At 39.8% G+C, this 18,727-nt stretch overlaps 1 protein-coding gene across 9 annotated transcripts in view; it reads right to left on the reverse strand.

Moving 5' to 3' along the window:
- The window catches only part of DCAF1 (DDB1 and CUL4 associated factor 1), a 97,166-nt gene that overhangs the window by 58,976 nt on the left and 19,463 nt on the right, over positions 1 to 18,727 (reverse strand). For all 9 annotated transcript variants that reach the window (XM_089919405.1, XM_022572992.3, XM_089919401.1 and 6 more), the window contains one exon: positions 17,882 to 17,995. In XM_089919405.1, the coding sequence (XP_089775531.1) occupies positions 17,882 to 17,995 (114 nt within the window). The remainder of the gene's footprint in view (positions 1 to 17,881; positions 17,996 to 18,727) is intronic.

The raw sequence follows: 18,727 nt of genomic DNA on the forward strand, positions 1-18,727 counted from the left end.
GTACCTGCACCAGTGGGAGGGAGCTGTGAAGGAGGAAAGGTTTCCACACAGTAGGAAGCCCCTTCACGGGCAGAGACTGCGGAGGGGGAAAGCTTCGGGACCGCGGAGGACAGCGCAGCCACAGGGGTGCGGAGGGCAAAGCGGAGAGATTCCCGAACAGAGGATCGGGGCCGGCCAGCACTCACCAGCCCGACAGGCTTGTCTGCTCACCTGCCGGGGCGGGCGGGGCTGGGAGTTGAGGCTCGGGCTTCGGTCGGAGCACGGGAAAGGACTGGGGTTGGTGGCATGAACACAGCCTGCAGGGGATTAGTGCGCCACGGCTAGCCGGGAGGGAGTCCGGCGAAAAGTCTGAACCTGCCGAAGAGGCAAGAGACTTTTTCTTCCTCTTTGTTTCCTGGTGCGCGAGGAAAGGGGATTAAGAGCACTGCTTAAAGGAGCTCCAGAGACGGGCGCGGGCCGCGGCTAAAAGCGCCGACCCCAGAGACGGGCATGGGACGCTAAGGCTGCTGCTGCCGCCACCAAGAAGCCTGTGTGCGAGCACAGGTCACTGTCCACAACCCCCTTCCGGGGAGCCTGTGCAGCCCGCCACTGCCAGGGTCCCGGGATCCAGGGTCAACTCCTCCGGGAGAATGCACAGCGCACCTCGGGCTGGTGTGGCGTCACGCTGGCCTCTGCCGCCGCAGGCTCGCCCCCGCACTCCGTGCCCCTCCCTCCCCCCCGGCCAGAGTGAGCCAGAGCCCCCGAATCAGCGGTTCCTTTAACCCCGTCCTGTCTGAGCGAAGAACAGACGCCCTCCGGCGACCTACACGCAGAGGCGGGGCCAAATCCAAAGCTGAGCCCCTGGGAGCTGTGAGAACAAAGAAGAGAAAGGGAAATCTCTCCCAGCAGCCTCAGAAGCAGCGGATTAAAGCTCCACAATCAACTTGATGTACCCTGCATCTGTGGAACATATGAATAGACAATCAATCATCCCAAATTAAGGAGGTGGACTCTGAGAGCAAGATTTATTATTTTTTCCCCTTTTCCTTTTTGTGAGTGTGTATGTGCATGCTTCTGTGTGAGATTTTGTCTGTATAGCTTTGCTTCCACCATTTGTCCTAGGGTTCTATCCGTCCGTTTTATTTTTGTTTTTTTAATTTTTTTCTCTTATTTTTTTATTTTAATAACTTTATTATATCTTATTTTATTTTACTTTATCTCCTTTCTTTTTTTCCTTCCTTCCCTCCTTCCTTCCTTCCTCCCTCCCTCCTTTCTTCCTTTCCTTCTTTCTTTCTACTTCTACTACTTCTTTCTTTCTACTTTTTCTCCCTTTTATTCTGAGCCGGGTGGATGAAAGGCTGTTGGTGCAGCAGCCAGGAGTCAGTGCTGTGCTTCTGAGGAGGGAGAGCCAACTTCAGGACACTGGTTCACAAGAGACCTTCCAGCTCCACATACTATCAAACGGCGAAAATCTCCCAGAGATCTCCATCTCAACACCAGCACCCAGCTTCACTCAACGACCAGCAAACTACAGTGCTGAAAATCCTATGCCAAACAACTAGCAAGACAGGAACACAACTCCACCCATTAGCAGAGAGGCTGCCTAAAATCATAATAAGTCCACAGACACCCAAAAACACACCACCAGACGTGGACCTGCCCACCAGAAAGACAAGATCCAGCCTCATCCACCAGAACACAGGCACTACTCCCCTCCCCCAGGAAGCCTACACAACCCACTGAACCAACCTTAGCCACTGGAGACAGACAACAAAAGCAACGGGAACTACGAACCTGCAGCCTGCAAAAAGGAGACCCCCAAACACAGTAAGATAAGCAAAATGGGAAGACAGAAAAACTCACAGCAGATGAAGGAGCAAAATAAAAACCCACCAGACCTAACAAATGAAGAGGAAATAGGCAGTCTACCTGAAAAAGAATTCAGAATAATGATAGTAAAGATGATCCAAAATCTTGGAAATAGGAGACAAAATGCAAGAAACATTTAACAAGGACCTAGAAGAACTAAAGATGAAATAAACAATGATGAACAACACAATAAATGAAATTAAAAATACTCTAGATGGGATCAATAGCAGAATAACTGAGGCAGAAGAACGGGTAAGTGACCTGGAAGATAAAATAGTGGAAATAACTACAGCAGAGCAGAATAAAGAAAAAAGAATGAAAAGAACTGAGTACAGTCTCAGAGACCTCTGGGACAACATCAAACGCACCAACATTTGAATTATAGGGGTTCCAGAAGAAGAAGAGAAAAAGAAAGGGACTGAGAAAGTATTTGAAGAGTATAGTTGAAAACTTCCCTAATAAGGAAAAGGAAATAGTTAATCAAATCCAGGAAGCACAGAGAGTCCCATACAGGACAAATCCAAGGAAAAATACGCCCAGACACATATTAATCACACTGTCAAAAATTAAATACAAAGAAAACATATTAAAAGCAGCAAGGGAAAAACAACAAATAACACACAAGGGAATCCCCATAAGGTTAACAGCTGATCTTTCAGCAGAAACTCTGCAAGCCAGAAGGGACTGGCAGGACATATTTAAAGTGATGATGGAGAAAAACCTGCAACCAAGATTACTCTACCCAGCAAGGATCTCATTCAGATTTGATGGAGAAATTAAAACCTTTACAGACAAGCAAAAGCTGAGAGAGTTCAGCACCACCAAACCAGCTTTCCAACAAATGCTAAAGGAACTTCTCTAGGCAAGAAACACAAGAGAAGGAAAAGACCTACAATAACAAACCCAAAACAATTAAGAAAATGGGAATAGGAACATACATATCGATAATTACCTTAAATGTAAGTGGACTAAATGCTCCCACCAAAAGACACAGAGTGGCTGAATGGATACCAAAACAAGACCCATATATTTGCTGTCTACAAGAGACCCACTTCAGATCTAGAGACACATACAGACTGAAAGTAAGGGGGTGGAAAAAAGATATTTCATGCAAATGGAAACCAAAAGAAAGCTGGAGTAGCAATTCTCATATCAGACAAAATAGACTTTAAAATAAAGACTATTAGAAGAGACAAAGAAGGGCACTACATAATGATCAAGGGATTGATCCAAGAAGAAGATATAACCGTTGTAAATATTTATGCACCCAACATAGGAGCACCTCAATACATAAGGCAAATACTAACAGCCATAAAAGGGGAAATCAAGAGTAACACATTCATAGTAGGGGACTTTAACACCCCACTTTCACCAATGGACAGATCATCCAAAATGAAAATAAATAAGGAGACACACGCTTTAAATGATACATTAAACAAGATGGACTTAATTGATATTTATAGGACATTTCATCCAAAAACAACAGAATACACATTTTTCTCAAGTGCTCATGGAACATTCTCCAGGATAGATCATATCTTGGGTCACAAATCAAGCCTTGGTAAATTTAAGAAAATTGAAATTGTATCAAGTATCTTTTCCGACCACAACGCTATGAGACTAGATATCAATTACAGGAAAAGATCTGTAAAAAATACAAACACATGGAGGCTAAACAATACACTACTTAATAACGAGTGATCACTGAAGAAATCAAAGAGGAAATTAAAAAATACCTAGAAACAAATGACAATGGAGACATGATGACCCAAAATCTATGGGATGCAGCAAAAGCAGTTCTAAGAGAGAAGTTTATAGCAATACAATCCTACCTTAAGAAACAGGAAACATCTCGAATAAACAACCTAACCTTGCACCTAAAGCAATTAGAGAAAGAAGAACAAAAAAACCCCAAAGTTAGCAGAAAGAAAGAAATCATAAAAATCAGATCAGAAATAAATGAAAAAGAAATGAAGGAAACGATAGCAAAGATCAATAAAACTAAAAGCTGGTTCTTTGAGAAGATAAACGAAATTGATAAACCATTAGCCAGACTCATCAAGAAAAAAAGGGAGAAGACTCAAATCAATAGAATTCGAAATGAAAAAGGAGAAGTAACAACTGACACTGCAGAATACAAAAGATCATGAGAGATTATTACAAGCAACTCTATGCCAATAAGATGGACAACCTGCAAGAAATGGACAAATTCTTAGCAATGCACAACCTGCCAAGATTGAATCAGGAAGAAACAGAAAATACAAACAGACCAATCACAAGCACTGAAATTGAAACTGTGATTAAAAATCTTCCAACAAACAAAAGCCCAGGACCAGATGGCTTCACAGGTGAATTCTATCAGACATTTAGAGAAGAGCTAACACCTATCCTTCTCAAACTCTTCCAAAATATAGCAGAGGGAGGAACACTCCCAAACTCATTCTACAAGGCCACCATCACCCTGATACAAAAACCAGACAAGGATGTCAGAAAGAAAGAAAACTACAGGCCAATATCACTGATGAACACAGATGCAAAAATCCTCAACAAAATACTAGCAAACAGAATCCAACAGCACATTAAACGGATCATACACCATGATCAAGTGGGGTTTATTCCAGGAATGCAAGGATTCTTCGATATACACAAATCAATCAACACGATACACCATATTAACAAATTGAAGGAGAAAAATGATATATCAACTCAATAGATGCAGAGAAAGCTTTTGACAAAATTCAACACCCATTTATGATAAAAACCCTCCAGAAAGTAGGCATAGAGGGAACTTTCCTCAACATAATAAAGGCCATATATGACAAACCCACAGCCAACATCATCCTCAATGGTGAAAAACTGAAAGCATTTCCACTAAGATCAGTAACAAGACAAGGTTGCCCACTCTCACCACTCTTATTCAACATAGTTTTGGAAGTTTTAGCCACAGCAATCAGAAGAAAAGGAAATAAAAGGAATCCAAATCAGAAAAGAAGAAGTAAAGCTGTCACTGTTTGCAGATGACATGATACTATACATAGAGAATCCTAAAGATGCTACCAGAAAACTACTAGAGCTAATCAATGAATTTGGTAAAGTAACAAGATACAAAATTAATGGACAGAAATCTGTTGCATTCCTATACACTAATGATGAAAAATCTGAAAGTGAAGTCAAGAAAACACTCCCATTTACTATTGCAACAAAAAGAATAAAATATCTAGGAATAAACCTACCTAAGGAGACAAAAGACCTGTATGCAGAAAATTATAAGACACTGATGAAAGAAATTGAAGATGATACAAATAGATGGAGAGACATACCATGTTCTTGGATTGGAAGAATCAACATTGTGAAAAAATGACTCTACTACCCAAAGCAATCTACAGATTCAATGTAATCCCTATCAAACTACCACTGGTATTTTTCACAGAACTAGAACAAAAAATTTCACAATTTGTATGAAAACACAAAAGACCCGGAATAGCCAAAGCAATCTTGAGAATGAAAAACGGAGCTGGAGGAATCAGGCTCCCTGACTTCAGACTATACTACAAAGCGACAGTAACCAAGACGGTATGGTACTGGCACAAAAACAGAAAGATACATCAATGGAACAGGATAGAAAGCCCAGAGATAAACCCACGCACATATGGTCACCTTATCTTTGATAAAGGAGGCAGGAATGTACAGTGGAGAAAGGACAGCCTCTTCAATAAGTGGTGCTGGGAAAACTGGACAGGTACATGTAAAAGTGTGAGATTAGATCACTCCCTAACACCATACACAAAAATAAGCTCAAAATGGATTAAAGACCTAAATGTAAGGCCAGAAACTATCAAACTCTTAGAGGAAAACATAGGCAGAACACTCTATGACATAAATCACAGCAAGATCCTTTTTGACCCACCTCCTAGAGAAATGGAAATAAAAACAAAAATAAACAAATGGGACCTAATGAAACTGCAAAGCTTTTGTACAGCAAAGGAAACCATAAACAAGACCAACAGACAACCCTCAGAATGGGAGAAAATATTTGCAAATGAAGCAACTGACAAAGGATTAATCTCCAAAATTTACAAGCAGCTCATGCAGCTCAATAACAGAAAAACAAACAACCCAATCCAAAAGTGGGCAGAAGACCTAAACAGACATTTCTCCAAAGAAGATATACAGACTGCCAACAAACACATGAAAGAACGCTCAACATCATTAATCATTAGAGAAATGCAAATCAAAACTACAATGAGATATCATCTCACACCAGTCAGAATGGCCATCATCAAACAATCTAGAAACAATAAATGCTGGAGAGGGTGTGGAGAAAAGGGAACACTCTTGCACTGCTGGTGGGAATGTGAATTGGTACAGCCACTATGGAGAACAGTACGAAGGTTCCTTAAAAAACTACAAATAGAACTACTATATGACCCAGCAATCCCACTACTGGGCATATACCCTGAGAAAACCATAATTCAAAAAGAGTCATGTACCAAAATGTTCATTGCAGCTCTATTTACAATAGCCCGGAGATGGAAACAACCTAAGTGCCCATCATCAGATGAATGGATACAGAAGATGTGGCACATATATACAATAGAATACTACTCAGCCATAAAAAGAAACGAAATTGAGCTATTTGTAATGAGGTGGATAGACCTAGAGTCTGTCATACAGAGTGAAGTAAGTCAGAAAGAGAAAGACAAATACCGTATGCTAACACATATATATGGAATTTAAGAAAAAAAAATGTCATGAAGAACCTAGGGGTAAGACAGGAATAAAGACACAGACCTACTAGAGAACGGACTTGAGGATATGGGGAGGGGGAAGGGTGAGCTGTGACAAAGCGAGAGAGAGGCATGGATATATATACACTACCAAATGTAAGGTAGATAGCTAGTGGGAAGCAGCCGCATAGCACAGGGAGATTAGCTCGGTGCTTTGTGACCACCTGGATGGGTGGGATAGGGAGGGTGGGAGAGAGGGAGACGCAAGAGGGAAGAGATATGGGAACATATGTATAACTGATTCACTCTGTTATAAAGCAGAAACTAACACACCATTGTAAAGCAATTATACCCCAATAAAGATGTTAAAAAAAAAAAAAAGAAATTACCCAAACAAACGAGTAGACAGAAAACCCAATTAGGGATATCCCTGGTGGTCCAGCAGTTAAGACTCCATGCTCCCAATGCAGGGGGCCCGGGTTTGATCCCCGGTCAGGGAACTAGATCCCACATGCCGCAACTAAGAGCTGCATGCTGCAACTAAAATATCCTGCATGCCGCAACTAAAAATCCCATGTGCCGCAACTAAAAAAAAATATCCTGGATGCCGCAACTAAGACCCGCATGCCGCAACTAAAGATCCCACACACCAAAATGAAGATCCCACACACGGCAACAAAGATCCCACTTGCCTCAACTAAGACCCAGCGCATCCAAATTAATTAATTAATTAATTTTTCAAAAAGATAAACAAATGAAAAAAAAAGAAAGCAACGTTAACAGACCTATGGGATAATATAAACCATGCCAAAATACACATAACAGGGATTCCAGAGGGAGAAGAAAGAGAAAAGGGGATTGAAAATGTATCTGAAGAAACTATGGCTGAAAACTTCCCAAATCTAAAGAAGGAAACAGATATCCACATATAGGAAGCACAGAGGGTCCCAATCAAGATGAACCCAGACAGACCTACACTCCAAGATATATAATAATAAAAATGGCAAAAGTTAAAGAGAGAATACTAAAGGCAGCAAGAGAAAAACAAAGAGTTAATTACAAGGGAAGGCCCAATAAGGCTATCAGCTGACGTCTCTAAAGAAATGCTGCAAGGCAGAAGGGAGTGGCAAAATATATTCAAAGTCTTGAAAGGGAAAAATCTGCAACCTAGAATACTCTACCCAGCAAAATTATCATTTAGAATAGGAGGAGAAATAATTTCTCTGACAAGGAAAAAATAAAAGAATACAGCAATACTAAATCTATCCTAAAAGAAATACTGAAAGGTCTTCTCTAAAAGAAGCAGGAAGATACAGGGAGATAGCAATTGGAGAGTAAATCACTTAAATTAGCTAGTATACAAATCAAAAAGGAAAAAAAAAACCACCACCTATTTGTGAAAGCGATCATAAATGCAAGGAACAGCAAAAGGATAAAGATGAAGATGTAAAAAAAGGACATCAAAATCATAAAATTTGGGGAAGGACTAAGAAAATGTAGATTTTTTGTTTTTAGAATGTTTTTGGGCCTATATGACTATCAGTCTAAAGCAAGCAGAACTAGGAAGGGGTTAACATACTTGAAAAACAGGGCAACCACAAATCAAAAACATACAATAGAGTCACAAAAACCAAAACCAACACAAGCATAAAATAAAATCATCAACCCCCAAAAAGAAAAAGAAAAAGGAACAAACAAGGAATATAGAAACAGCTGAAAACAAGATTTAAAATGGCAATAAATATATATGTATCAATATTACCTTAAATGTCAATGGAGCAAATGCTCCAATCAAAAACAAAGAGTGGCAGACTGGATAAAAAAAACAAGAGCCTACAAGATTCAACCTACAAGAGATCAATCTTAGGGCAAAGGACACACACAGACTGAAAGTGAGGGGATGGAAAAAGGTATTTCATTTCATGCAAACAGAAATGACAAGAAAGCAGGAGCTACAATATTCCTAGCAGACAAAACAGACTTTAAAACAAAGGCCAAGGACTTCCCTGGTGGTCCAATGTGTAAGACTCTGTGCTCCCAATGCAGGGAGCCCAGGTTCGATCCCTGGTCGGGGAAATAGATACCACATGCATGCTGCAACTAAACAGTCCACATGCCGCAACTAAGAGTCCGCATGCCACAACTAAGAGTCCAGTCCGCATGTCACAACCAAGAAGTCCACGTGCTGCAACTAAGATCCCACGTGCTGCAACTAACACCCAGTGCCGCCAAAATAAATAAATATTTTAAAAATTAAATAAAGGCCATAAGAAAGATAAAGGACACTATATAACAGTAAAAGGATCAATACAAGAAGATGATTTAACACTTCGTCAACATATGTGTGACTGATACAGGAGCAATCAAATACATAAAACAAATACTAACAGACATAACAGGAGGAATTGATGGGAATACAATAGGAGACTTTTAACACCCCACTCACATCAATGAAGAGATCTTCTAGACAGAAAATCAATAAGGCAACAGAGATCCTAAATGATACAACACTTAGATTTAATTGATATTTTCAGGATACTACATCAAAAAAAAAAAAAACCAGAATACACATTCTTTTCAAGTGCACATGGAACACTCTCTCTAGGACTGACCACATACTAAGGCACAAAACTAACCTCAACAAATTTAATAAGAGTACAGAAATTATTTCAAGCATCTCCTCTGAACACAATGGCATGAAACTAGAAATCAACCATAGGAAAAGAAATGAGAAAAAAATGATTACATGGAGACTAAACAACATGTACTACAAAGCCAATGGGTCAACAAGGAAATCAAAAAGGAAATTTAAAAAGTACCTTGAGAAAAGCGACAACGAAAACACAATCATACAAAATCCATGGGATGCAGCAAAAGCAGTTCTTAGAGGGAAGTTCATAGTGACATGGGCCTTCCTCAAAAAACCAGAAAAGTCTCAAATAAACAACCTAACCTACCACTTCAAAGAATTAGAAAAAGGACAAACGAAACCCATAGTCAGCAGAAGGAAGAAAACAATAAAGATCAGGGTGGAAATAAATAAAACGGAGGTTTAAAAAACAAAAGAAAGGGAATTCCCTAGTGGTCCAGCGGTTAGGACTCCACACTTTCACTGCCAAGGGCCCAGGTTCAATCGCTGGTCAGGGAACTAGGATCCCACAAACCACGCAGCGTGACCCCCCCCCCCCCGCACAAAAAGAAACCGAGAACTGGTTCTTTGAAAGGGTAAACAAAGTTGACAAACCTCTGGCCAGGCTCACCAAGAAGAAAAGAGCGAGAACCCAAATAAAATAAGAAATGAAAAAGGAGAAATCTCAGCTGGTACCATAGAAATACAAAAAAAACATAAAAGAGTACTGTGAACAATTATATGCCAACAAATTTGACAACCTACAAGAAATAGACAACTTTCTACAAACATACAGCCCACCAAAATTGAATCAAGAAGAAACAGATGATCTGAACAGACTGATCACGAGAAGTGAAGTAGAATCTGTAATTTTTAAAACTCCCTACAAACAAAAGTCCAGGACCAGGTGCCTTCACAGGCAAATTCTACCAAACATACAAAGAAGAACTTACACTGATTCTTCTAAAACTGTTCCAAAAGACTGAAGAGGAGGAAACACTCCCAAAGACATTCTATGAAGTCACCATCACCCTGATACCAAAATCAGACAAAGATACCACCAAAAAAGAAAATTACAGGCCAATATCTTTGATGAATATAGATGCAAAAATTCTCAGCAAAATATTAGCGAACTGAATCCAACACCACATAAAAAAGATCATACACCACAACCAAGTGGGATTCATCCCGAGTTCACAAGAATGGTTCAACATCTGCAAAGCAATCAATGTAATACACCACATAAACAAAAGTCAAAAACCATGTGATTATCTCAATAGATGCAGAAAAAGCATTTGGCAAAATTCAACATCATCCATGATAAAACTTTTACCAAAGTGAGTATAGAGGGAACATACCTCAACATAATAAAAGCCATTTATGACAAACCCAAAGCCAATAAAATACTCAGTGGTGAAAAGCTGAAAGCCTTCCCACTAAAACCTGGAACAAGACAAGGATGCCCACTCTTACCACTTCTATTCAACATAGTATTGGAAGTCCTAGCCACAGCAATCTGACAAGAAAAATAAAAGGTATTCAAATTGGAAGGGAAGAGGTAAAATTGTCACTAAATGCAGAAGACATGATACTATATATAGAAAACCCTAAGGATTCCACACTAAAACTACTAGATCCTATAAAGGAATTCAGAAAAGTAGCAGGATACAAGATTAACATTCAGAAATCAGTTGCATAAATTTCTTGACACTAATGATGAAATATCAGGGACTTCTCTGGTGGTCCAGTGCTTAAGGATCCACCGTCCAATGCAGGGGACGCAGGTGCGATCCCTGGTCGGGGAACTAAGATCCCACATGCCGCGGGGCAACTAAGCCTGTGTGCTGTCAACTACTGAGCCTGCATGCCCTAGAGCCCGTGTACCACAACTACTAAGCCCGCATGGTCTGGAGCCCATGTGCCACAAGTAGAGAGCTTGCTCACCACAACTACTGAGCCCATGCTCTCTGGAGTCTGTGCACCACAATGAAGAGCCCATGTGCCGCAATGAAAGATCCTGCATGCCGCAATGAAGATCCGGAGTGCCACAACTAAGACCCGACACAGCTAAATAAATAAATATTTTTTAAAAACCAATGAAATATCAGAAAGAGAATGTATAAAAACAATACTTTTTAAAATCACACCAAAAAACATAAAATACCTAGGAATAAACCTGACCAAGGAAGTGAAAGACTTATATGCTAAAAACTATAAAACATTACTAAAAGAAATTAAAGAGAATGCAAAGAAATGGAAAGATATCCCATGCTCTTGGATTGGAAGAATATTATTAAAATGGCAATACTACCCAAAGCAATCCACAGATTTAATGCAATCCCTATCAAATTACCCATGACATTTTTTGCAGAACTAGAACAAATAATGCAAAAATTCATATGGAGCCATAAAAGACCCAGAATTGCCAAAGCAATCCTGAGGAAAAAATTCAAAGCAGGAGGCATAACTCTCCCAGGCTTCAGACAATACTACAAAGGTACAGTAATCAAAACAGTGTGGTATCAGTACAAAAACAGACATATGGATCAATGGAACAGAATAGAGAGCCCCAAAATAAACCTACACACCTACATTCAATTAATCGTGGACAAAGGAAGCAAGACTATAAAATGGGAAAAAGACAGTCTCTTCAGCAAGTGGTACTGGGAAAGATGGACAGCCACATGTAAATCAGTGAAGTTAGGACACACACTCACACCATGCACAAAAATACTCAAAATGGCTTAAAGACTTGAACATAAGACGTAACACCATAAACTCCTAGAAGAAAGCACAGGCTAAACATTCTCTGACATAAATCGTACCAATGGTTTCTCAGGTCAGTCTCCCAAGGCAACAGAAATAAAAACAAAAATAAAATGGGACCTAATCAAACTTAAAAGCTTTTGCACAGCGAAGGAAATCATTTAAAAGAAACGAGGGACTTTCCTGGTGGTCCAGTGGCTAAGACTCCACACTCCCAATGCAGGGGGCCCAGGTTCAATCCCTGGTCAGGAAACTAGATCCCACATACTGCAACTAAGAGTTCACATGCCGCAACTAAAAGATCCCACATGTTGCAACTGAAGATCCTGTACACAGCAACAAGGATCCCACATGTGGCAAGGAAGATTCCACAAGCGGCAACGAAGATCCCGCACATGGCAACTAAGAACCAGCACAGCGAAATAAATAAATAAATGTTAAAAAAAAAAAACAAACCTACAGAAGGGGAGAAAATATTTGAAATGATGAGACCAAAACTGCTTAATCTCCAAAATATACAAACAGCTCATACAACTCAACAACAAAAAAACAAACAACCCAATTGAAAAATCAACAGAAGATCTTAATAGACATTTCTCCAAAGAAGACATGCAGATGGCCAGTAGGCACATGAAAAGATGCTCAACATCACTAATTATTAGAGAAATGTAAAACAAAACTAAAATGAGGTACCACCTCACACCAGTCAGAACTGCCATCGTTAAAAAGTCTACAAATAACAGGGACTTCCCTGATGGCATAGTGGTTAAGAATCCGCCTGCCAATGCAGGGGACACGGGTTCAAGCCCTGGTCTAGGAAGATCCCACATGCCGCAGAGCAACTAAGCCCGTGCACCACAACTACTGAGCCTGCGCTCTAGAGGCTGCATGCCACAACTACTGAAGCCCATGTGCCTAGAGCTCCACAACAAGAGAAGCCTGCGCACTGCAATGAAGAGAAGCCCCTGCTCGCCCCAACTACAGAAAGCCTGCGTGCAGTAATGAAGACTCAACACAGCCATTTATTTATTTATTTATCTTTTTTTTTTTTTTTTTTTTGCGGTACACGGGCCTCTCACTGTTCTGGCCTCTCCCGTTGCAGAGCACAGCCTCCGGACATGCAGGCTCAGCGGCCATGGCTCACAGGCTCAGCCGCTCTGCCGCATGTGGGATCTTCCCAGACCGGGGCACGAACCCGTGTCCCCTGCATCGGCAGGCGGACTCTCAACCACTGCACCACCAGGGAAACACTTTTTTTTTTTTTTTTCTAAAGTCTACAAATAACAAATGCTGGAGTGGGTGTGGAGAAAAGGGCACCCTCCTACAATGTTGGTGGGAATGCAAGTTGGTGCAGCCACTATACTGGAAAATAGTATGGAGGGTCCTCAGAAAAGTAAATATACAGTTACCATATGATCCAGCAATCCCACTCCTGGGCATATACCCAGACAAAACTATAATTCAAAAAGACAGGGGTTTCCCTGGTGGCACTGTGGTTAAGAATCCGCCTGCCAATATAAGGGACACAGGTTTGAGCCCTGCTCCAGGACGATCCCACATGCCGTGGAGCAACTAAGCCCATGAGCCACAACTACTGCGCCTGCACTCTACAGCCCGCGACCCACAACCACTGAGCCCACGTGCCACAACTACCGAAGCCCACGCTCTACAGCAAGAGAAGCCACCGCAATGAGAAGCCCGCACACCGCAACAAAGAGTAGCCCCCACTCGTCGCAACTAGAGAAAGCCCACACGCACAACAAAGACCCAACACAGCCAAAAATAAATAAAGATACAGGTACCCCTATCTTCATAGCAGCACTATTCACAATAGCCAAAACATGGAAACAACCTAAAGGTCCGTCGACAGATGAATGGATAAAAAAGATGTGGTACATATATATAATGAAATACGATCCAGCCATAAAACAGAACGAAATAATGGCATTTGCAGCAACATGGATACAACCTGAGATTATCATACTAAGTAAAATCAGACAGAGAAAGACAAATACCACATGATATCACTTATATGTGGAATCTAAAATATGGCACAAATGAGCCTATCTACAAAACAGAAACAGACTCACAGACATAGAGAACAAACTTGTGGTTACCAAGGAGGATGGAGGGAGGCAGAGGGACGGACTGGGAGTGTGGGGTTAGTAGATGCAAACTATTACATTTAGAACAGACGAACAACAAGGTCCTACTGTATAACACAGGGAACTATATCCAGTCTCCTGGGATAAACCATAATGGAAAAGAATATTAAAAAAAAAAAGAATGTATATATGCATACAAATGAGCCACCTTGCTGTACAGCAGAAATTAACACAGCATTGTAAATCAACTATACTTAAAAAAGAGCAGCAAGCATAAACAGAAAATAAAACAAAATAAAATTTAAAGCTATTTCAACATCTGTGAAAGTACAATCCAGCAACTTTTTTAAACAGCAGCTAGAATACAGTCAGTCAATTTAGTAACTTACAACCAGCTCTTAAAAAGAAATGAAATAGAAACTATAAGGATGCACTGCACAAAGGGTAAACAATGTTTAAGAAAACTCTTGATACATATAATGTATGGGTTGCAATGTAAAACAAAATGTACCCAGCTTTTGGAAAAAAGTAAAATGTGTAGCTATCGGTTCAGCAAGTTTGAGAAACACTGCTCTAAAGCAGTGAATCTTTTTTTTAAATAAATTTATTTATTTTATTTATTTTTGGCTACACTGGGTCTGCGTTATTGCACGCGGGTTTTTTCTAGTTGCGGCGAGTGGGGGCTACTCTTCGTTGCAGTGCGCAGGCCTCTCACTGCGGTGGCAACTCTTGTGGCAGAGCACAGGCTCTAGAGCCCAGGCTCAGTAGCTATGGCACACGGGCTTAGCTGCTCCGTGGCATGTGGGATCTTCCCAGACCAGGGCTCTAAACCCATGTCTCCTGCACTGGCAGGCGGATTCTTAACCACTGTGCCACCAGGGAAGCCCTAAAGCAATGAGTCTTAACTGTAGCTTTGTGAAACACCAGTTGCCAATCTGTCTAAAAATAATGATTTTGTTTTCTTTTTCTTTTCTTTCTTTTTTTTTGAGCGGGGGGGCGGTCTGCACTGCGCAGAATGCAGAATCTAAGTTCCCTGACCAGGGATCGAACCTGTGCCCCCTGCAGTGGAAGTGTGGAGTCTTAACCACTGGACCGCCAGGGAAGTCCCCAAAAATTATGATTTCTGACTCATTAATTTACACACTATAATTAAATGTTTTTAAAGAAGTAAAACATTGATTCACACCAAAAAATGTGCATAGGATATTTCTGAAAGGTAAAGAACATCATATAATCCAGTGGTAAGGTCTCACAAGGTTAAAGAGGTTTATAATCTACACTCTAGGACATTGGATTCAAGGCAATGTTATTTCCAACCTAATTATGATTATCTTTGAATAATTCACTTCTCTCGACCTAATAAAAATCAGTTATTAAGAAACAAAACTGTTCTAGGACTTCCCTGGTGGTGCGGTGGTTAAGAATCTGCCTGTCAATGCAGGGAACATGGGTTCAAGCCCTGGTCAAGGAAGATCCCACACGTCGAGGAGCAACTAAGCCCATGCACCACAACTACTGAGCCTGCGCTCTAGAGCCCATGAGCCACAACTACTGAAGCCCGCTCGCCTAGAGCCCGTGTTCCACAACAAGAGAAGCCACCACAATGAGAAGCCCACTCACCGCAACAAAGAGTAGCCCCCGCTCGCCTCAACTAGAGAAAGCCTGCGCGCAGCAACAAAGACCCAATGCGGCCAAATATAAATAAATAAATTAAATAAATTTATTGAAAATAAATAAAATAAAAATACAAAACTGTTCTTGCAGAAAGCTTTATTATTCAAAATACCCTTTCATGTTTCCAACATCCAGAGGGTATTCACTTCATTCTAAACATACAACAATAAAACTATAAAGAATCAGAGATGATTTTCCTACAATGACAACCAGGAAACTTTTACAAAGCACAGTAAAATCATCTGTAATCTTCTATAAACCTTGCATATAACAAATACACTGCTGTAAGTGCTTCATTTTCACCATGCTTTTGAAAAGAACTCACATTAAAAAAAAAAAGAATTCACATTAAAACATTTTTGACAGGAGATAGATTTTTTTTGGTCTCCCACAGTGGGAGCTAATTAGAGATTTTTAAATCTAGTCTACATAATACTGCAAACTATAGCATTAATAACAATGTTATTCTCTAAAATACATTATGTGGTACAATTCTGTAATAAAATTTTCTTAAAAGTTAAGAAAATCTGTTTCCAGATCTTTCACTTGGCTTATGCATTTAACTATACTGAGACTTCCAGATTTTTTCAGAAGATTAAATTTTTAGTGTCTTTAAAAGCAAAGAAAGCTATATAGCATACACAATTCACACTGCAAATTCTTAACGCTAAGAGACAAAATATCGACATTACTTCTAAAAACACAGCAACTAATTTTTGACAACTGAAATATACACACAGTCACTAACAAATTACCATTCTCTGGTCTTCAAAGCACTTATCCTTATTTGAAATTATCAGTTTGTCTCTGTTCTTCCAAATATATATATAAATGTAAGCTCCTATCTTGCTGACAAAATATTCCCAGCACATAGCATAAAACACAGCCCAGCACAGCCTTCAAACATTAACTAAGTGAATATTAAATACTGTCAAGAATAGGACAGCCTTCCTCAGAACAGAATGTCCTCATCACCGGGGAAGACTACTCATCATTAAGAATAAGAGTCTTAATTATTAGAGAAATGCAAATCAAAATTACAATGAGGTAACCTCACAGCAGTCAGAATCACCAACATTAAAAAATCTACAAAGAATAAATGCTGAAGAGGGTGTGGAGAAAAGGGAACCCTCCTACCCTGTTGGTGGCAATGTAAATTGGTACAGCCACTATGGAGAACAGTATGGAGGTTCCTTAAAAAAAAACTAAAAATAGAACTACCATGTGACCCAGCAATCCCAAAATGGGCATACACACAGAAAAAACCATAATTCAAAAAGATACATGCACCTCGATGTTCCCTGCAGCACTATTTACAATTGCCAGGACATGGAAGCAAGCTAAATGTCCACTGACAGAAGAATGGATAAAGAAGATGTGATACATATATGCAATGGAATATTACTCAGCCATAAAAAGGAACTAAATAATGTCATTTGCAGTGACGTGGATGGACCTAGAGACTGTCATACAGAGTGAAGTCATAAAGAGAAAGACAAATATCGTATAGTATCGCTTATATGTGGAATCTACAAAAATGGTATACAGATGAACTTATTAGCAAAGCAGAAACAGATGTAGAAAACAAACTTATCGTTACCAAGGGGGAAGGGAGGGTGGGATGAATTGGGAGACTGGTAATGACATATATATGCTACTATATACAAAACAGATAACTAATGAGAACCTACTGTATAGCACAGGGAACTATACTCAGTGCTCTTGTGGTGACCTAAATGGGAAGGAAATCTAAAAAAGAGTGGATATACATATATGTATAACTGACTCACTCTGCTGTACAGCAGAAACTAACACAACATTGTAAAGCACCTACATTCCAATAAAAAAAAAAGGAATAAGAGTTTGAATAAGATCATAAATCGTTAAATCCACAAATCCATGTCTAAAAACATGATCTTAAGATTTTAAAAAAGACTACAGCACCCAAACAGCAAGTACTCACCAAAATAGTTATTTAAAAATTTTTCTTATTGTTTGTTTTAATTTCTTAAGATTCTATAATATAGATTACTACTATAATAAGAAAAAACTATAACAATTATTTTAACAAAGAAAAACAGATCAGCATTCAACTAAAAAATAAAATGTTGACTTTTCTTTTTAGTAAGTACCTTTTCTTGAAAGACGACAGCAGTTTCTAGCCCTGGCATGATGTCCAGTAGGAGTCTGCAAGCAGCAGTGTTTAAAGGGGGCTCTCGGCTTGTCATCACATATGCATTCACCAGCTGTAAAGAAAAGGAGTACATCTCATCTGAAATTCAACCCAATCAAATTAATAATGACTAATAAATCCTTAATACATTCCCATAGCTTGCCTAAAGGGTATTAAAGAAGACTATACCTAACATTACTAATTAAACCTGTAATTATTAGAAATAGTTATGATCCTGCTGAGCCATGATAATACCATATAATTTCCTCTGCCACTTTAAAGTCAAATCCCCCTAAAACAACTCAGCAACCATAGAAATTCAAGCTCAAGGGGTATCACAAAGAAAACACCCCCATCCTCATATACACTTTTTCAGAAGGATAAAACAGGGCAAGATAAGCCTCCCCTCACCCCTCCCTGATTCTTGACAATAGTTAATGAAAAAATTTGAGTTTTATATTTTATATATATAAATGTATCAATAAAACTTTCCTTTTGGCACTCATCAAATAAATACTGGATCTCTAAGTGGCACTGTGTTCTATTGCTGGGTATACAACAGTGAATAAGACACAGTCCCACCATCAAAGGGTTCATAATCCAAAAGAGGTGACAGTTGGAAAAACAAATATCATAAGTACAGGATGCTACAGAAACCTGTAGGAAGCCATACAACTCTGCAAGGGAATCAGAGAAGGCTTTAGAGAGGAAGGGATTCCAAGCGAGAACATGAAGGACAAGCAGGAATAGCTAAGGAGGAGTGGGAAAGAGAGGAGGGCCAAAGGTCAGGAACAGAAAATGAGAG

Source organism: Delphinapterus leucas, chromosome 10 (genome assembly GCF_059928025.1).
Source record: "Delphinapterus leucas isolate spDelLeu-1000000601 "Yukka" chromosome 10, BTC_Dleu_Yukka2, whole genome shotgun sequence".
Lineage (NCBI taxonomy): Eukaryota > Metazoa > Chordata > Mammalia > Artiodactyla > Monodontidae > Delphinapterus > Delphinapterus leucas.